Source organism: Tyto alba, unplaced genomic scaffold (genome assembly GCF_018691265.1).
Source record: "Tyto alba isolate M040663 unplaced genomic scaffold, T.alba_DEE_v4.0 Super-Scaffold_48, whole genome shotgun sequence".
NCBI classification, from domain to species: domain Eukaryota; kingdom Metazoa; phylum Chordata; class Aves; order Strigiformes; family Tytonidae; genus Tyto; species Tyto alba.
The window spans coordinates 9,811,088-9,832,057 of NW_024881324.1; the positions used below are offsets into that span (position 1 = coordinate 9,811,088).

Sequence of the window (20,970 nt, forward strand, 5' to 3'; positions counted from 1 at the left end):
TTATCAGAATTTACATTTCGCAGGAAGCCACCATTCAGCGTGAGAGTTTATTTTCTGTCTCTGTAATAGACTGGTGCTGGCAACACTGAAAATGGTGCCTGCCTGTTTTTTTATAGTCTTTTCCATGGACTTCCTCCATGCTGCTTCATGCTATGAAGCCTCCTTGAGCTTAAAGCAGTGTTCAAGTCTGACAAGCTATTCTGTCAGATCCAGTTTGTGTGGTTTAGCCTTTCTGAACGTTCCCGTGAAGGTCTGAAGTCATTCACAACCCAATTCATCCGCATTGCTCTGGCACTTCAGCCAGTAACGCTCGAAAATGCCTGAGAGTGTCCCGGGCACCTCCAAACACCGCCGTGCTAACCAACACCTAGATATGCAAAATAACAGGAATTGTGGTGAAAAGTTTCACTTCTCCTTAGCTTCCTGGCCACTAAGCATTTCAGCTGCAACCAGTTTCAACAGGAATTGTCCACCTGAAACTCTTGATGGGCTTTGACAATCCTAGAGGGGAAGAAAGCGCATATGCCTGTGCACGTTAATATACAGCTGGAGGAAAAACGGTATCCCTGCTGAATCACACACTGAAATACGAGGAGATTGGAAGGATTAGACACTTTCTTCTAAGGGCCCAGACACTACACAATCACTTTTCATCTTGTTTATTATCACAGCTATTTCTGTATCATTCGAAGACCTACACACCTAGCAAAACATTTTACTTGTTAAAGACTTCCTACTGTCTCTATTTCTGGGGGGCAATAATCAAATAAGAAAAAAGACCCTAAATTACTCATGTCTCATTTCAAAGCTAGAAGAAGCTGAAAACAGAAACCTACTACTATTATGTGCTTCATTGCCTTTACTTCTACTCAGGGTCATCCAATCCATAAATTCAATTTAAAAGTAATATAAAATATGCGTATGTTTACATAACCAAGGCTAAAAATATTCTACAAATGGCTAAGAATGTCAATCACTTTTAAATTATATAGCAAAAATAAGAAATTAAACATGACTAGTAAGAACTAGGACATATACCATTTTATGCCTGTCTGACTTGTTCCAGCTTACTGAGCTATGGAGTATCTTTATTATCTATATGTATATACACACACATATGTATATGTTGCCCTTAAATATGCTGCTTTGGATTGTTCACTCTCACAGTTGAGTGATTACATGTTTCTTAATACACTTAACCTCATAGAATAATTGCTCACATCAATCCACACCTAGCATGTGCTGTCAAAATATATGTGCTACAAATCTTCAGTATATGGATTTTGACTATGTTTTTAAAACTAGAAAGACAAAAGTAAGAATGAGTGCATGTGAGCATGTGTGAATATTCAATAATCACACAAATGTACATTAGATTGCTATTCATGCCTTGCTTGTCCTCCTGTCATCTTGATTCAGCCTCTACCTTTGTTCCTCATTTATAAGTAGTATACTGTCTGTCCCCTGCTTCCTATCTTCAAGCACTGAGTGCAGGTTCACTTCAGTTTAGGAGTTACCTTGGCAATTAAAAGACATGTAACTGAACAGACTAAAATGGACTAAAAGAACAATGCAGTTTGAGGCAAAATTTATGCATTTCTTTACAATGCCAGTGTTACCCAACCTGATGGATTTAACAGGAAATACCCAGACATAACTGCAAGCAAAATTTGACTCGAGATATTTGGAACAGAGGCGTAAAGGAAAGTACGACTTGATCTCATGTAAGCACAAGTCAGTTGTTATTTGCTGCTTTGTGTTATCCAGATGGCACTGGTGCTAGCTATTTAAAAACAATGGGAAAGATCACACATAGCTCTGGTAAAGAGCACTGCAAAATAACACAAAGTGAAATCTTAGCCTAGCACTGCTCTGTGGCTAGCATGACTTTAAGGCAATCTGTGCTCTCTTTATCCTCTCCTAGCCTGCCCACTGGGCTGCAGGACAGAAGACAAGCTGAGAAAATGCTGTGAGCCAAGGGCCTGGCCTGGTTGCCAGCCTGAGATACCCATCCGCAAGTGCTCGCAAGCACAGCTTTGGACGAGGGCCTGCTGGTTCGCTCTTACAGTTTCTTCACTGTGGGAGTTATTCTCTGGGCAGATCCAGGACTTCTGTAGGCATTTACCTGAGATAAAAGGGCTGAAAAGCAAGTGATGAACCACCCCACGTCTCTGGTGTGCGCTTTGCTCCTGCCACGGGTAAGGTTGTCTTCTGCTGGCAATTCCTGCAGCGCGCACGATGCCGTCAGCATCTGTCTGGGACACCTCTGGCAGGAAGAACTGGAGACCCAACTTGCATCATACTGAGGAAGCTGCTATCTGACTTAAGGATTTTCCTGTGATATGGAGTATGGAAAAATGAAACAAAATCTTCCAGGAGTACACTCTGAGCAATCTGAAAGCAGACAGTACTGAAGGAATGGAAACCGCTCGGGTTTTACTAAAATACAGTGGACCACTGGCAGGAGAGGGTATCCTAAGGCACGAAAACTATCTCAGGCAGATGGCAAGAAGACACAGGTCGGCATGCTCATGTCAGCCCAGGATTGGTTCCAACTTTTTAAAATCTTGCCGACTGCTTAATTTATATTTCCTAGCCTAATACTTAGTGAAATTTAATTAAAGTGGTGTTTGGGTTTAAGTATTCCACCATAGTATTAGCTACCCACTCAGTACAGCACTGCTCTCGTCAGAGACATACTGATTGTGGTTTACACAGCACTTGCTGCTTCTCCACAGAGGGCTGATTGGTCCCATGATGCTCATGCTCTTCCTGATTTCCAGCTGTTACATTTCATTAAGAGACAGCTAAAATTGCCTCAGTGGTTTCCTCATATTACTTTTCCACATAAGCAGTTGGTTCCATTACCACGGGGATGTCACGGAGTCAGGAACAGGATGAGAGGTGGCTCTTGAGACTCTCTTCCTACACAGAGGTAGTCCCACTTCAGAAGACTTTGGGAAACACTCACATGAGCAGCTAACAAATGGAAATGACTAAAGATCTTCTGGAGACTAATGGGACCAATGCATTTTCATTATCCAAACAAAGCGAAAGAGGAAAAAATAAGTAAATGATGACCCAGAAATCAGCATTTTGTAAACAATTTCCCCTTTGTTATTCAACAACATAATTTTGTCCCAGTTATCTCCTCTAATAAATGTGCATGCATCTTTTGTGTTCTTCTTTCCTTGAGAGCATTACTTAAAATGGTCTTCTCACTAACAGGAGTGCCCTAGATATGCAGCAGAAAGCCTCCTGCCTTCATTACATTTTTCCTAGGGTCAGGTCTGTTGTCACTCAAGGTGATGAGATTTTACCACTGAGTTAAACAGACAAAAAAGTGCCCTACATCCTCTGCTGCAGGGAGGCAATGTAGTGAGGGACAGCACTCAAACAAGTGTATAGATTCTAGGGAAAAAAGTAGGACATAAGCATATATATATATAAAGGTTGTACAGAACTAGCAGGTGTTACATGAATAGGGAGATTCTACCCTACTTACTACAAATCAGCTGTAATATGGATCTTGGGCTCCTGAATATTAGCCCTCTTTTTACCCACCTTCCCTGCAGCACAAGAGACATTATTAGACCAGCAGCAGAAGTACTTCACTTAGCCCATACCTTGCCACATGTGCTTGGAATAGCTATCGCTTTGTTCATCTTAATCTACAGGGAGTTTCAGACCAATGATGCACACCAATTTATTCATAATATGCATACCAACTCCATGTTTGCTCTAACACTGGCTAAGAGAGAGCTCTGCCCTTCTGGAGATACTGCTGGGTTTTTATTAGACAGTGCAATCCTCAAAGCCCATCTTCTGTTTCTCCCGTTTATCTGTGCAGTGAACTATGATTTGGCATATTTTCAATTAGCACAGAAGGGGAATGTCTCAGCTGTCTTCCCCTGTGGCTTTTCTATCCTGCGTATTTGCAATGTTCACTTTCATGGTTTCCCCTTCTAGGGATGCAAGGAAAGAAAACATACCAATATAACTCCTATTGCAGCGTGGGGTATCGAGGGTGCTGAAATACACATGGTATTTTCTGGATGAAACCATGTTACCAAGACAACAGATACCACACACAAAGGACACTCTCTCCCTCAGGGCACATAATTCCAGAGATAAATCCTGAAAATCCTGGCCAAATACAACTTCTTTTTCTCAGTGGTCATTTTGATGATCAGGACCCCAGGTAGAAGATGTCATGACTACCCTGAAGAGCTCAGAGCCAGCTCAGTTCAGCAAATGAACCAGTGCCAGAAGCCAAGAGAGAAACTGTAAAATTGCTACCTCTTCACTGGCAGCAGGGGCTCTAGTCCTCTTGGAAACTGAGGTTCAAGTGTCAGCACATGGGATAGCCCATGGGGTGCTGTCAGTGGTCCCCGACCGATGGGAGGTAGTGGTGGGAGGCTGGCTCACGATCTTCTGCAAGAGGAGCTCAGCTAGCTCCCTCTCAAAAGATGCAAGAATCCTAACTAAAACATCCTAACCAAAATGTGAATTAGCATTAAATTTGTTACTTCAGTGGCACCAATTCAAGCCTCAGCTGCGTGAGTTCAGAAGGTGAGACACTATGAATGACACAGCTGAGACTTGGCTTGATCTAAGTGCAGTCACTCAAACGAGGGCAGTTGAGTCAAGCCAGTCTCACAACTCTTGCAGTGAAATCTGAAAATGGGCTAATCTGCTAGACTAACAAATGGGGGGATTTTGATTGGTTTTGTCAGCTACTTGCAGTGCATTGTAGCCTGCAGGAATGCTGTCTGCACATAAATGCCAGAAATACCACAGCATCACTGGCCTCTCATTTCAGCACAGTGCCTTTGCAGATTCAGATGCAAAAAGTCAACATCAATATTTAGAGGTAGCCATTTTAAACCACAAGCTTTCTGGGGCGTAAACATCACATCTAAATAAAAGATAGTGTATGGACTTGGTTACTACAAGGGATGAGTACGTGGGGTAAGGCTCCTGCACCAGTACTACCAACATGATGAGAGTTCTCTGTTATGGAGATCAACGGGTGCTTGACTGACCGTAGGGCCAGTTTAGATCCACGCTAATTAAGAAAAGCAGCTGTCACTGGTTTCATTCTTTTCATTCCTAAACATGAATTTTCTGTAATAATCTTCACTTTTGCCCTGAGCAGGGTTCTGTGAATTACCAAGACACATGATGTATACTGGTGCATACATACACCAAGAAATACCGTAAGCGCATGTAGCAGGGGCTCTGACCGTACCCTGTCTCCGCAGAGCGATAGATGCAATGTGGGCCAGATCTGCTGGCAGAGGCCAGTGCATACTGCAGTGATTTATCCCATCATGGCAGAAGGAAACCTTTCTCCCTAGCACTGAGCTCCCCTTCTAGGATGGACTGAGACCATTACAGCACACGCATTCCTGGTGATGGGGGTGGTCTAAGAACTCTTCATACATGAATTACTCCCACTCAGAGGAAAAACGTAGCTGTAGCACAGGATGAATGAAATTACAGAGATAAAGAATTATAACTATCCTCTAGTTAATAAGTAAATAAAAGCCAGACAAGATTTATAGAGTCCTTCAATTATTGGATTATCATCAGAGAACACAACATTTGTGCAGTACTATGGGATTTACAACTGGCAGGGGTTATGGTAGGCATTCACTTCCCCCGTGAAGACCAGTTATTTATTCCCCAATCAAGATACCTCTTGCTTTTGATGTTATTCATTCCAAGCTAATTAGGGCACCCACAGTATTTCCATTACTATTAATTCAAGGGCTGAAAAAGACACGTTGCAAAGAGTAATTACTGAGGTTTGTGACCTGCTAGGATCAAATATTGTGAAATGTCCTCTATTTGCAGAAGAAAGAATTTTAGATTTTGACTTATTTTGTGCTCTTCCTAGCTAGTGGGACATGTTGTAAATTCTTGAAAATAGACCATAGCACCATAAAAATAACCATTTTTCTGAGATATTGTCCCAGGTAACCTGGATGAGGATGGCCAAAGCCTGATGCCTTATAAAAGCTGCTGAGAAGACTGAGGAAACACATTTTCACTTATCACTGAGCAAGGGGTATCACACAAACAGTTCCAGATGCTGTTGCACTGTGCCTGTACAGATCTCAAGATCAATTGAAAAATCAGAAGAAATGAGTAAGTTGACGTGTCTCTGTTCCACGCCGGGCGACACCTGCCCTCTCGCCGTGCTTCATGGGGAACACATGAAACTCCCATGACAGTTTTGCGTTCTTCTGCCTGCAGAGAAACCTCCTTCTCTCTCTCAAGGGTCTGATCCAAGCCCCACAAACGCCTGCAGAGTGCCGTTCATGCCCTGGCTAACACCAAGGGGCTTGGGAAGCTACGTCCCAACTTGTGTACAAGCCAAGTGGGGCAAAGGAGTGGCACAGAGCTCCATCGTGCTGCAGGGAGCACGGAAATGCTCAACAGGACAGTGCTAACGCACTCACGCTTGCCACTGCACCTCCAGAAGTGGCTGCCACGACTCTGACTTCTCTTTTCCCTCTTGTTTTAACTTGTTGCCCTCGCTTGTAGCATGGGGCTCTCTTTGGAGTGCAGCTAATGAAGGCTTTCCAGTTTTAAAAAAGGAAGGAAAAGCTTCTTGCATTCTCAGCTCTCCTTGTGAAAAGACTGCAACTACGATACAAGCAGTTATAGGCAAATACAATCTTTGTTAAATTCTACTAATGTCTAATTCCTGTCCTTCAAATAACGCAGTGCCAGTGATACCTTTTCCTTCCTACCTCCCTCTTTTCAAAGCAAATGGCAGAGTGAGGACACACAAGGATTCTCCACTGATCATAAAATCCCAAACAATTTCTCGAAGTTTCCTGTTTTGATCCTTGCCTTCCTTACAGAAATGTATTTGGTGAGAGGTGTTCCATACATTTTGGAGTCAAGACTGAGGTTGTAAAAAGACGCCAGGTGCGTTGCCACTCTTCCAAACTCATTGCCCAGTCTAAAACCAGAACAGCCAAGGGATCCTCTTCTGTACCAGCCAGTCAATGTCTGTTTCCTCCAACCCTTCCCACATATTCCTAGCAGTAGCAGTGGCTTTCTTGTCTTTCTCTGCCCTAGTTGACAACTTCACTACCTATTTCCAACTTCAGCCAACTCTGGTGGCAGGACAAAAGACCCTACATTTCTCATGTTTTCTAAAGTTCAGAGAAACTGGGAGGCTGGTTAGAAAAAACTTATCCAAATTGCCATTCCTAGGCTCATGATTAAACAGCAAAAGATCCAGGAGGGAGCAACCCATACAAACATCTGATTTCATAAGTTCTGTTGCTCATAGAATTATCAAGTTGCTTTTCCCCACAACTATAAACTAAAATCCTCCACAGGAGATGATGTACAAGAAGCCAGTGAGAAAAACACCACCGCTCAGGCATATCTAAACTTTAGTCCAAATGGCATCTGAGCATTTCACTCACAGCCAATTACAGCTTTTTTTAACTGATTTTTAATCCACCTATAGCACATTTTCTCATTAGATACGAAATTGGGAGGAATGCTACTATGACTACTTAATACAAGCTTGATCCTGTGCCAATGAAAACCAAAGAGAATCTAACGATCATTTTTATGGGGCCTTCGATCAGGTTCATAAAGCACACTGGCTATTAGAGGTACATGTACAGTTTTGAAAATGTAAGTGCCAGCACAGAAGTGTAAATGCAGTATTGATTCTTGATGATGGTGATTGAAAATTCATGGGCTTCAAAGTGTCTTGAGGCAGAACTTGAACATAAAAAGCTGCAAGGGTACATTCTGAATACATGTGCTGGAAACATTTTAGCCTGCAGACACATTGCTTACTATTGCAAAGAGCTGAGCACCCACTGAGTCCCATGGTCGTCTTTTGGGAACAAAGCACCTCAGAAACGAGACTCTGCAGCTGGCAGAAGCCTTCGTGGCCTGTCTATATGAGCAAAGGCTTTTGGTATTCAGCAATTGCCTGCCAGGCACCCTGTGTCCAGTGAAGACACGGGGAGAATTCATCAGCTTCAGCAGGAAGAAAATCAAACCCATTGTCAACCGTTTTCAGCACAAATACATGTCATTGCCTTCAGGCAGAAGCATATCTGGGCACTCTTTGGCCCTTCCTCAGAGCACTGCTTATCTATGCACATTCAGCTGTCAGCCCCGTGCTACATTTAACTAAAGAATTAATGAAGAGCACATGCAGACCACGAGTTTCTTGCAGAACACAGGGAGGTGAGGGATTGGTGTTTTCAGACTCATGCGGTAACTAGTGGCAAACAAATTCTCTAATAACTTCACTTTTAAAACAGGCAAATAATGCTGCTGGTTAAGTTGAAACAGTATGATTCATCACAGCAAAAGGATGATTGTTACTGCCTGTTTTGATAAACAGAATTGTTTGTGATTGCCTGATTAACTTGGAGAGATGCATATAGAGCTCTGAAGATGGACCAAGAGTGTTAATTATCAAATTAAAACCTTTTTAAGAGGAACTAAGGTCTGTTTCTTCAACAATCTACATGCACATATTCAGCTGCAAAGTAAAAGACTGAGACACTCCATTTTTCAGCCAAGAAACATACACCTGCTACCCTAGCAAGAACAAAAGGCATAGCGAGTGATGTTCAGCGTCACAGACCTATTCTACCACTACTGTCACCTAAAAGTGTGGGGCATCCTGTAGGTAATAAACAACTCAGATGCACTTAACAACAGATAGTATTATATCTTTGGCCTATACAAATAATATTTTTAACTATTCCAATCTTCTTTACACAGATACCATGCTACGGAACTGAAATATTCCTCTGAAAATGTAATTGGTAGCAATAAAGCAAATAAAAAATATTTAGAAAATCTGTTTCTTCAAAATAGCGAGTTTAATTTCTAACAAGAATTTGAGATTTTTTCCCCATGCTTTTGATTGCCAAGACTTTCTTCTACAGTCACATTGGGTTTTTAATATTCCTATTTTTTTTTTTTTTTTAATTATGGGAATCTAAGATTCTCTCTGAATGACTTAATTTAGTGAGCTGCAGTTCTGAAGAAACCCTACACTTGGACAGGTTGACCAAAAAAGAAGACACCTGGTGAAATTGTAACGAAGTCCTGCAATACTTAAGAGTATAATAATCTATAGGCATCATTTGCTGGGATGGGTTAGCAGCAGAATTTGGAAGACAGCGGAACAGCTTTCTCTCTTCATTAAATGCTCTAATCACCGCCCTGGGCTCCTTTTGCCTATTCCCTTGGGTCAGTCCAAGTAACCAGGTGTAGCCCTCACCGAACAGAGCCACTAGATCCCATCTCTTGTGGCAGCTCAGGTAGTTACCTGCTTTCTTTCCTGCACACTGGCTCCTGTGGCTACTTACATGGGCACTCAGGAAAAGCAATCTGAATTAAGTAATTCAAGGAAGATCACCAATGCCACGTTAAACACTTGCATGGACATTTTAATTCAGAACTGAATTGGCCTTAATGAATTAAAATAAAATGAATGAGTTTATGGACTGAATAAACATCCACCCAAGGGTTTATGTTGATATAACTAATCTGTTACATATTTATGGTTTAGATAATTCAATTTACAATGTATAAACAAACCCTAATACAAACAAAACTTAGACCAAGATTTCTAAGAACTGTTCTTCATCAAGCTATCTTTGATTCCTAATTCATAATCTGATTTTTCCTATTAAAACTCTGTACACAGAGCAATTCAGTTTCTCCTCTTAGCAACTATTTATTATTCCTCAACACATTAGCCCCAGCAGCCCTGGAAAGAGCTCATGAAGCTAATGGTTTTGCCTGGGTGACTGCCATCCATATTTCAGATCCCCGTGGACCTGGGATTCTCATATCCCTGATGCCAATGCCCTATACATCTAGCTGTATACGCCTTTTCAGTGCAGTTCACAGACACGGAAATACAGGGCAGCTACTGTGATTAAAAAATCCCATCAGATTAGGGTCACTGGGCTGGATGTTCACATTATCATACCAACCCATCTCCCAATCATAACATGAGTCAGATGTCAGCTGGGTCACCGACACAATAGGGCTCATCTGAGGTACTGCCCCGGGGATTCCTGCTTCACGTCCCCTCTGTGGGAAACACTGAGTGAGAGCACAACAGTATTCGAGGAATAAAACTTCCTCCACAGCACTTCCGAGTGAAGACATCTAACAAGTGTCCCTTTTGGAAACCACCGGGCAGCAGTCTCTGAAAAGCAGGGGAGGTTTTCCTCCCCGTTGTTTTGGGAGCAAGGGGACCACGCTCGCCCCTGAGCAAAGCGCGGGGGCACCGGTGGAGTCACGGAGCAGATTTCCCCAGCTGAAGCACCCGGCTTCTGCAGAGACACCGACAAGACTCCACCGACCTCAAGACAGTCACCTGCACAACTTCGGTTACTGAACAATGCCAAATTTGCACGGCAATATTCAATGGCTGTTGCTTTGATGGAATAACAAAAACGACCCAGGGCATGAGTTGCTTAAAAGCAGGATCCGGCGACCAGCCAGCATCCTGCTGGAAAGGACGTGCAGCTTTTTTGGTTCACTGGGATAACCTGGCACTACAGCTGCCCACTATTGCTCAGTCTTTGCTCTCATCACAGATCAGATGCCTCATGGCTCCATGTCACTGTGTAATGTTGCTATTTTCCCCTGCATCTTTAAAAAGGGCAGTGAAAAGCTGAAGGACGAAACCCAACAGTCTAAGAAATACTAATTAATTTCCATGCTTCAAATGTAATCTAAAAATAAAAATCAGCTTCAATGCATTCTGTTGTTAAATGAAAGCATTCTAAAATAATCTGTAAGGACCCAGTCTGATGAAGACTGTACGTTCATGACTCACAGCGAAGCAGCTGAGGATATATAATTTTTTACACAAGAATGATCTCCTTCCAAACACGCTTGTTCTCTCTCCCCTCAACCAGATATTCCATTATTGCTGATTCGTTGGTAAAACACTTCTTAAAACATCCCCAACGAATGTTGTTCTCTAATCCATATACCATGTAGAAGCTTATGCTATTAACAGCATCTATTTTTCAATCCTCAAAATTTGCTGTAAATTCTCTAATGGATTAATTGCATTATTATATTATTTAAACAGAAACGCACTGTTGTAGAATTATGTCGCGGCTTTATAGCTTGGGCGGCCTTGTATAATCTTCACAGCAGCTAGAAATGTAATTAGCATAAACCCCAAACACCCTCATTAAACATCCTTTTTCCTGTATGAAGGGACACATTTAAGGGCCTCATCTCACATGTTCCATTAGAGCTGGCATGGGGCTACAATAATCCCCAAATGCATTTTTCAGTCCAGCTAAGCAAAGCCCACTTCTTAAACCTTGGAAATGTTCTGCAGCAGATCTCAGGAAGACACAATGATTCTACTCTGTAGTGGAATACACGCCCCCAGGGGAGTCATTATACACCCCATTTTTGAACCAGGAGCTTCCATTTGGCAACTGAAGTATAAAAATAGACAACTGCTTTAATGGCCTTCTGTGTAAAAATCAGATCTGTGACTTCCAAATGCATTTGAACTCTTTTAATCTGCTTCAAATAACAAATCTAAACCCATTGATAATTTATAATTTCAGCAATAAAGAAGCAAACATCACCCACTGCTTTTCCCTTGCTATGAAGTGCCTTCTGCTACCATACTATTTGGGCTGTTTACCTAATTGCATGGTTGAATGTGACCACTGGCTTTAAAAATCTCTGTGGTTCTTTGGTTCCACAGCAATAAGCAGATACACAAGCTAGTTTTGCTCCCTCTCTATAGATAGGCAAAAGGTCAAATTTTTAAAAAGTTGCCTATATCTTTGCATGAATTCTGGTACAAGTTCTGGCCAGCTTCTCAAAAGTCATTAAGAAAGTGTTAGTGCATAAAAAGAGAAGCTATGGACAATCTACAGTTATATCTAGAATATAATTTTTTTCACTTCCAAATTAAGAATACATCAAATGTGCAATTTTGGATCAATGCAAAAAATAAAACTGAAAATAGATTTCAATTTTTTATTCAGTCCTTGAGCTCAAGCAGTGTAATATTTCAGCAGCCTTAAAATACAAACGTTTTCCTGTCTGTGAGGTCATTTTATATTTGGAATTCAAATTTTTAGCTATACTTGTTAATATCTAGTTCAAATTTGAAATGGAAATGTAAATTTGAATAAAAACTCTTCTGTGTTTCATCTAGAAAATACTGAAATATAATAAGCTTATTTTCTGGAATTTCCTTCAGATAAAAATATTTGCTTAAGTCAATGTGCATTTGTGAACTGTCCAAGTTCCTGCCAAATGGTGTTTTTCTTCAGAGAGTGACAATTTGCACCTCCCTCAAAAAATACATAAAACAGTGAACAAAGAAGCACTTAGTAACTCTGAAAAGTGGTTGTATTGCTGGGTTTTAACAAAACTGGAGCTCCTTTTTGGAAGTCTGGACTAATTTTCCAGCAGTGCCATTTCTCTGTCTTCTCCCAAAATCTTAGAAATGGTCAGTGATTTTCAGCAATGCTCTATGAGCTGCTCCAGCACAGCAAAAATACCTGGCTGGGACCAGTGTCTGTATTGCCTGCCCACTGTCTCACATCAAAAGGGCCATTGGGGTCTTTACACAGTCTTACTAACAGGCTTCGTCATGGATGAGAACAAGATTTTGGGGTATTTCAGATTTCAGGGTAACTTCAGATCCAGCTACACTGCAGGGGAGATCCCGCTCTCAACACTGATTCAGAATTACATTTTCAAGCCATCTTAACAAGAGGGTGAAGGAAGAAAACCCATAACTACCTCAGTTCTCCATACTTAAATCTGGAGATAGTCTGGCCTGAAATTATGAGAGGAATTATAACTGAAATATTAAGACCTTTCACGTTGGATCACAGCAGTTATTAAAATCCAGGAGAACAGAATGGGACCATAAAGTGCTTTAAAACACAGTTATCCTTGTTAGCCAATGATCCATACAAAACCACCACTTTCAAAGCACAGGCTGAAAACAGGAACTTTGCAGATAGATTTCAATAATATGGTAGGCACTTGGAAAAAACTACCAAAATCTCTCCCCCCTAGACCACCTCCCCAAAGGCACAGGCAGAGGCGAGGCTGCAGGCAGGTCTGCAGGCTGCCCTCCTCCTTCGCTTCCCCAGGCAAAGGTCTCAACCAAACAGCACGACTGGTTTAACAGCCCGAGAGTTTTACATGAGAAAACACGAGCAAAACACTGGCAAAGCAGAAGGGAGTCGGAAGGTTTAAGAGCAGCACTGGCAACACATTACAGAATTTCTACTGATTGGAATATTCTGGAAAGCAAAGTTCAAAATATTTACCTATTGTAGCTAGAAATAATCAGCAGTAGGAATAGAACGATCTGGGTATAGCACTTCCTCTAATTGCACAGATTTACCACATTTTGTTTTCTTCTTGTTATTCACCAAAAACACTGAAAGTCCTTGCCTGTAAGTGTTGCCAGATTTAAACAATCCCTCTGCTGACTGGGAGACTTAACTTATATAAACACATTGACATATGCATTTTTATGGAGTACTTTTTTAAAAACTCTGATTGGAAAAACCAAAGCACCGAGGCTTAGCATGTGAAAAAAATAGCATTTGAGTATCAAATGAATGACTGTATTAATGCAGATTCTGGGTGTGGGGCAGCCAAAGGTTGCGTGAATGGATTTTGTTTTGGCACACTTGATTTTCTTTAAACAGCTTGGGTGAGAGTGAAAGTAAATGGAAGAGCATGTATGTCTTTCCCTAGAAGGCAAACTGTAAAACCTCAGGTCCTCCCTTTTGTGGCGCTGTCTACACTATTGGGCTTCAATCTTTAGACCCAGCATGCAGACCTCAGCTATTCCAGTTTAACAGAGTAACGGCTAGCAAGAGAAGATCGTCATCCTCTGTACAGACAACTATTAAGAGAATCCTAAGGCCCTTGGGCAGCAGATCAACCCATGAACCTGCCCTGAAAGTCCTAGTCCCCCAACCCAACCTTCCCCAACCCAACTGATGATGCCTGGCTCACACCGATTTGTCTCGGCTCTTCTGATATCCTGGTCTACTTTGTTCAACCCCAGTCTTTATCCTTTCAAACTCTCCAGTACTACGCCTTGCGACAGGTTCCTAAACAACAACCTCTACAATTTTATACTATGGAAATGAAGATTTAAATGAAGCAGGAGTGGGTCTTCCCTCTTCTCAGGAGGGCACCCCAAGCACGAGCCCAGGAAGTCAGTCAGTCTTTCTTTGGCCACAGAACAGGACAAGGCTCACTACCTCACCCATGGGTTTTGGGAATGGGAACTGTGGCACTGGAGGACTGATCCATCCTCACTGCCCTGTAGAGGAAGTTGGCAGTATTTCTAGGAGGGGGGGGTCAGGGACATGAATGAAGGGAGATTTAAAAGCACGTAGGAGGGAAGGTTGAGTTCAACAGATTTCCTTTTTTCTTTTTAATATTATTGTCCCAGACAACCGTCTACTTGGCAATAGAGCAGCTGTGGAGCTTTCTTCGGACACTGGACTTTCTCTGCTCATTGTACAGGGTGCCTATGTACCTAACCCAAACATTTCTGAATCCCTTACCTGTCCTACTTACAGCTGAGCTTTCTCCACATCACTTAATTTCTCACCATCTCCTTTCCTCTTGTCATTCCAACTAGTTTCGTCCAAGTACAAATGACATGCTTCCTCCTCCCATCTGCCTGAGCACTGCAACTTGGGGACCAAGGATGAGGCGAAGACGGACACACCGGTTCTTTAAAATGAAGGTCACCAGAAATGTGAAATGGCGAAACAAGACATTTTTCCCTGTTCAGACTCCTGCAAACAGCTGAAAGGTCACAAGCAGTTGGCTCTTGATGAACACAGTGATAAAAAACTTCAATAATATTTCAGGTAAGCCGAGAACCTATCTTCCCCCAGGCTTCTTTATTTCAGAAGCACTTCCTTTTCCAAAACATGGCCAGGAAATGACATTTCACCAGCACGTGTATGGCACTGCAATAAAACAACAGCACACCCAGGAAGTGTTTTCAAACTCACATCAAGGCAAGCAGAACAAGAGGAAGGTATTAATGACAAAGCTCTAGCTGAGGAGACAGTCAGCTTTCTCTCTTGATGTCTGCTTTGCTGGTTCCCAGAGAACCCAGTGTGGCTTTAAAAACCCTGTGCATTCTGCTGGAGCCATCCCAGCTGCATCCAGCCAAGGAAATGTTCTTGGGCAAAGAAAATTCACCGTTTCTTCCTGGCTTTTTCTGCCATAAGGGAGAGTGCTCATAATCAGTTATAAGAAACCGCTCCATCAACTGATATAATCTTGCCATTTAGAAGTTTGCCTGTGCTCCCAAAGCTAGAGCTGTCAGCTTTATCATACTGCTCACTGCTGTGAGGGGCCCTCAGCCCTCCGTGGTAATAAAGGTTTCCACACTTTCTGTGCAAGATGAAATTTTAGTTGAGTTAAAAAAAATACACCACACTTTTGACTATAGCATGAGTAACATCGTGGCTGATTTTCATTTCTTTGTCTAACTCCCTGTATATAAAACTTCACTGTCAGGAGCATTTATAGTGTACTGTGGGTGTTTCAGTGCCCATCAAAGAACTTTCATTAGGGCCTTCTGTGGTAAAATGGTTTGCAATCCTGACACTGAAAAACGCTCTGTGCTGGGGGAGCTTCACTTCTGTCGAAGAGGAGGATTACTGTAAGAATTAACTTGTTTCTGGCCCCGCTGTGGTACTCTGGCATCCCGTTTGCCCTGAGATTGAGCCTGTCTGTAGATGGGGCCCACCTGTCACTCACGATGCGTGCCCTGAACAACCTCCTTAATACTCCACCTTCCAGCAGAAGAGGTTGCTCAAAGCAAACCCCAGATGAGGGCTCATCTGGAGCTTACCATCTGCAACAGCAGACCACCCCATAGCGTGATCTTTTCTACCTGCTCTGGCCATTATACATAATACCAAATGGTGATGCTCACAGACAGACCAACCGCCATGCAAAGGCAGGAGATGTCTGCATCAAACCCCACGACTTTCACCTTCATGACTAAGGCAGCACCAAGGCAATGTCAGACTTTGAACCTGTCTGCTTAGTCACTACAGGGATATCAAAACCAATGTAACAGATAAACATATGAAGTATATGAAACACATTCATCCTTTCAGCCTTCTGCACGTCAGTGACAATACAATAATGAAGACCGAGGATGGGGGATTCGTTATGCTCACACATCACAATGTGAGTACTGATGTGCTGAACTTATTATATAACCATAACATTAAGGTCCTCCACCAATCAAATTATGTATTTTCTATCTTGTTTTATGCAACTACCAGGTGTCAGAAAATAACTTTTCCTATTACTCAAAAGGTTTCTTTTGCCCACTGAACTATATTTTAAAGCATTCATCTCTGAATAAATAATCAGAGCTTTCAGTCTGATAAAGATATGGATACAAAATGTTAGCACTTGGAAATCTCCAGAAAAAGGCAACCTTCCAACCTTAAATACCAGGCTGACTCTCTCTTTCTTCCAGTCCTCTCCCAGAAAAAAAGCCTCCCATTAATTTCAAAGCAAGTTTAAACAGATAAGGTCATGTGTTTTGACCCTTACCACTTCTGACATTAAAAATAATTGAATCTGTTGTTGCAGCAAATAAGAGCCTAATAAAATGCTTGTATTAGTATTTATTTTTTGATAATTACTGATGTTCTATGCAGGTGGGAAAGCTTGGGTGCATGCCTGTAGGACACTAATGGGAAATTTTTTTTTCCAAGTGTCACATTTATCAGTGCACTAGAAGAAAATAAGCCTGTATTACAAAGTTTCATGCTGGCTCTCATTATGCCATCTCACAAGCTTGTCCTTTGATTTATTATAAAAATTAAATATATTTTCTCAGTGAGATCAGAGGCATTAGATGAGAGGTCATGGAAATGCTGTCAGAAAAATGATAGTTTTCCACATGTAAAATCTTTTGTATTGCACATCTTAAGTTCAACCAATGCTGCTGAATTGCTACAGGGGTCTGGTAGGATCCTCGTGGATTCCTGTTCCCCAGGGTTGGGGATGATGGAAACTGTGGGGTCCCCAGCTCTTGTACAGACCATAAGTAAATGTCTCCTCCTGCCTCCTGCAGGGTGCTCAGCAAATTTGACATCCTTGTCAACGTTGCTGCAGTTAGTAGCAGGGGAGCTGACAGGAATACTAATTTTGCAGAGCAGCTGCAGGATACTCTTAGCTTACTAGAAATAATTTTTTTTTTATTATTTTTTAAAGAAAGGTTTTAGATTCAACTGAGATAAAACCCAGTACTGCAATCGACAAACATTTCCACAACCTGGAGACCCAACATTTAAATTAGTTTTTCAGACACTGAAGTCCTTCTTACTTGGAGAGGAGATACACTGGCATGTCTGGTAAAGCTTCCTGTTCCTCTGAGAAGACAAAATACATGTTTCTACCCTGGTTTTAATCACTGTGTACTTTCCAAATGTTTTGGTAAATGGGACAAAATCTACGTAACGCTTCTTGTAATGCCCAGAGCAGACTGAGCAGGCGTACTCAAGCCAGCTTCAAACTAATCAGTCTAACCACAGCAGTATGCTGCTCAGCCCCAGCTCCCGAAACTGGATGAACCATACAAATAAATACTAGGCAGGTTTTGCAACCCATGGTACATCCTGAACTGCCATGGTTATCCTCTTAGTTGTAACCAACTAACCCAGCATGCTGGAGCTAGCGTCAAGATAGATGTCACCACAGAGTCCACGTATCCTAAAGAGCTATACAGTTTTCCTGGAAATCCTGCTACGCTGCGCTATGGCTATGACTGGTACAGAACGTGAAAGACAAGCCCTTAGTTTTGCAGAAACATGTCATTTTTGGTGACAATAGGTTCTCAGCTCTGAAATCAAAAAATGCGATCATCACTCAGAGTAATACAGCCATCTATTCCAGTTCCTTAGTCTTTGCCTGACGCATCGGAGAGAAGCTTAAGCAGCGCACAATAAAGAGCACCTTCAGGTATGAACCCTGAAAACTCATATTCTGCATTTAACCGCATGCAAGAATTCACACTTAGCTAAATGAGGCTTCTCGCACAATTATGGGCTATTTTCAGGAGTACAGGCCTAGGGGTGCCAGGAGGTACAGTCAAGTCCTGCCTGAAAGCTTCTGCTGTGCAATAAACAGGTCAGAGAGCAACTGGGCTGTAACTCAAGCCTCTTTTGGCACTTAAAGGAGCAAGCTCCTCACCTCTTTCTTTCTAGTTCTAGTGCGAACAGTAAGAAATCAGAAGAGAATTCATGTCCTCTCACAGACAATCCAGGATCAAGACTTGCAAAACCACATGTAGTAACTGTTAGTCATCATGGAAGAACAAAAAAAATAAGCCCTCTAAACAGATGACAAAGCTTGAAAACAAACACACTAGCTACAGATTTCTACCACGTGCATCAGTGCCTGGATCTGGGATTCTGGCTTAGATCAATTTACAATATAAAACCACGTTCTTGCAGTTTTCCATACTTATTTTTTAATTAAAGAGTCTTAAATCAGGACTGTTAGAAAGGTTAGAAAGTGATAGCAGAAGGAAGGGTGTGGCAGGAAGAGAGATTTGTTTTTTTTTCAGAAAACTAATGACACACCTTTCCTGCTCAGTGGAACACAAAATTTCAGGTTATACAAGTTACTCAGTACAGCGTCAACTCCTTTATCATGTATTTTTCTCACTCCTCTATTAGCACTTACAGGAGTTTGAATGTGGCTAAATCCTCCACTAGCGTTGTCTTTGCATACTGCCATTTCCTTTACCCATAATCTGTGAAGTCAATGGAACAAGATTTCTTCTGGGATACCCTCTAGCTCTAGTGGCAGAACTTGAATATACAGTTTAAGCCGGCTGCTGCTTTAATTGCAGTGCACTCAACTTGCTGCTTGGGCTTTTTTTTTAAAGATAAAGCTGGTAACAAAGTTAAAGATCTCTTAGAATCCAAGAAATCTTGCCAAGCCAAGCTTCAGCAACCTTAAAAACATGTATAAATTGGGACTGCATTACAAATTTTTAGCCTTGTTGAGCAAACAGTTCCAGATTAACAAATCAACCCGACCGCAACTATTACCTGCTGAAGTGTGCTTAAATTTTTCACTCTTCTTCTTCCTCCATTTCCATGGCTTAAAAAGCCTTCCTAGAGTGGCAAATTTGCTTCTTCTTCTGATGGGAGGCGTGTGAGTCCCAGGTACTAGGGAATCTGAACGCATTGCAGCCAGTCTTTCCACTTCCTCAGCTGTAGTTTCAGCAAGAAAAGAAGGAAAAAAAAAAGAGGGGGGAAGAAGTGAAATAAATGCTTAATAAATTATCAGACAACCACACAGATGGTCAAAATTTTCCATGGTTACAGAGAAAAGGAAAAAAAATTGTAGTCCTTATTATTTTAACATTATTTTCTTTCCTCAGTGGAATCCATAATCTACTGCAAAGATCAGTATTAACAATCGGACTCAACAGGAATATGGATTATTACAATAGCAAAGTTATAATCTGTATCAAATTTTTCTGCATTGGTCTAGATAGCTGGCAGTCCATCCACCAGCCATTCACGGGGTAGCGTGACAGAGACTGGGGAAGAGAAAGCTCCAAAAAAGTGATGCAATACTGCTTAAAAGAAATATTGCAAATCTTTTATTTTTTTCAATAGAAAGAGACATTTCCCTGAACTAGTATTTATCAAGAGCAAGGACCCTGATAAATAATGACTCTCTGGTATCATTACCATGTCCATTAAAACTGCCTGGGTTACAAAAGGGGCTGCATTAGGAACTTCCTCGTGACAGAAACAGTGCTAAAAATTCAGAAGGTTCCTTCCAGTCCCACTTTGCTGCTCACCCATTCCCCTCCAGTTTTTATCTTTTAACACAAGGACTTGGAGAATTTTAATTCCTCACTTAGGGCTGAATTCCCTAGGGGGGTTACAGGTTTTCAGTGAGCTACTGTTGTTAAAAAAATCAGTCTTCTGCAACCTTTATATTGTAATACATCACGACAGTCTCAAAACTTAAAAAAAAAAAAATTCAATCTGAAGAATTGAAATTATCCTTCTTCCCCAATGATGGCAAGAGAAGTCTGGGGGTGGTCACTTGGCGCTGCTAGATTGCAGGGTCCCCCCCTCACATTTGCAGGGAAAACCTATGCTGATAGTTTTGAGAAGTAATATCCCTGTGATTAGAGGTTCAGAGAGAGGTAAGCCAGGACCACAAAGGAAAACACTGACATGGGGAAGGTACCGGTAGCCCAGGAGAGAGGGTGTCTCCATGCCACAGCTGCAATAAGCTCTCTCAACCCTGGGCTGAAACGTGCACTCTCTCCCTAAAAAAAGCATCTGCATAATTCAGTCAGCACGCAGGAGGGGGTTTTGTGTTGGGTTTTTTTTCTTTTTTTTTTTTTTTTTTTTTAAAGGGATACGATTTCCCAAGCTTGTGTTGTAATGCAACACTGCCAGTAAAACTGATTTGAGTGGTTTGCACACACACAGTCTGGATTCATAAAGACAGGACACAGATCATCACCACTCCTGCCCTGAAAACAGCAGCCTAGTGCTTCTACTTCACCTCTAGTATATTAAGTATTAACCTCATCCATGAGCACACGGGCTCAGGAACCTCAGCAAGCACATCTCTCTGAAGGGATGAGCACACCCACTCCATGCTGACAGAATCACCAGAGATTTTGGCTCGCAAATTCTTATGTGTCTCAATGGAAATTTTTCTGAGGCTTTAAGTGTGCCAAATTTAGGTCGGTTTTCATGGGAACAGCCAGAGATGCATTTCTAACACAAAGGAGGTTTCATTATCAGAACTCCAAACTAAATACTATTCGAGCCTCTCAGGTTTTTGCAAGAAGGTTGGTTATTTTGTTATTGCTCTTTTGTTTGCTTTGAACAT

The 20,970-nt window shown here is 41.7% G+C and overlaps 1 protein-coding gene across 9 annotated transcripts in view; it reads right to left on the bottom strand.

Annotated features, from left to right (window-relative positions):
• The window catches only part of PHACTR1 (phosphatase and actin regulator 1), a 309,142-nt gene that overhangs the window by 107,588 nt on the left and 180,584 nt on the right, over positions 1–20,970 (bottom strand). For all 9 annotated transcript variants that reach the window (XM_042806683.1, XM_042806680.1, XM_042806681.1 and 6 more), the window contains one exon: positions 19,152–19,316. In XM_042806683.1, coding sequence (XP_042662617.1) covers positions 19,152–19,316 — 165 coding nt within the window. The remainder of the gene's footprint in view (positions 1–19,151; positions 19,317–20,970) is intronic.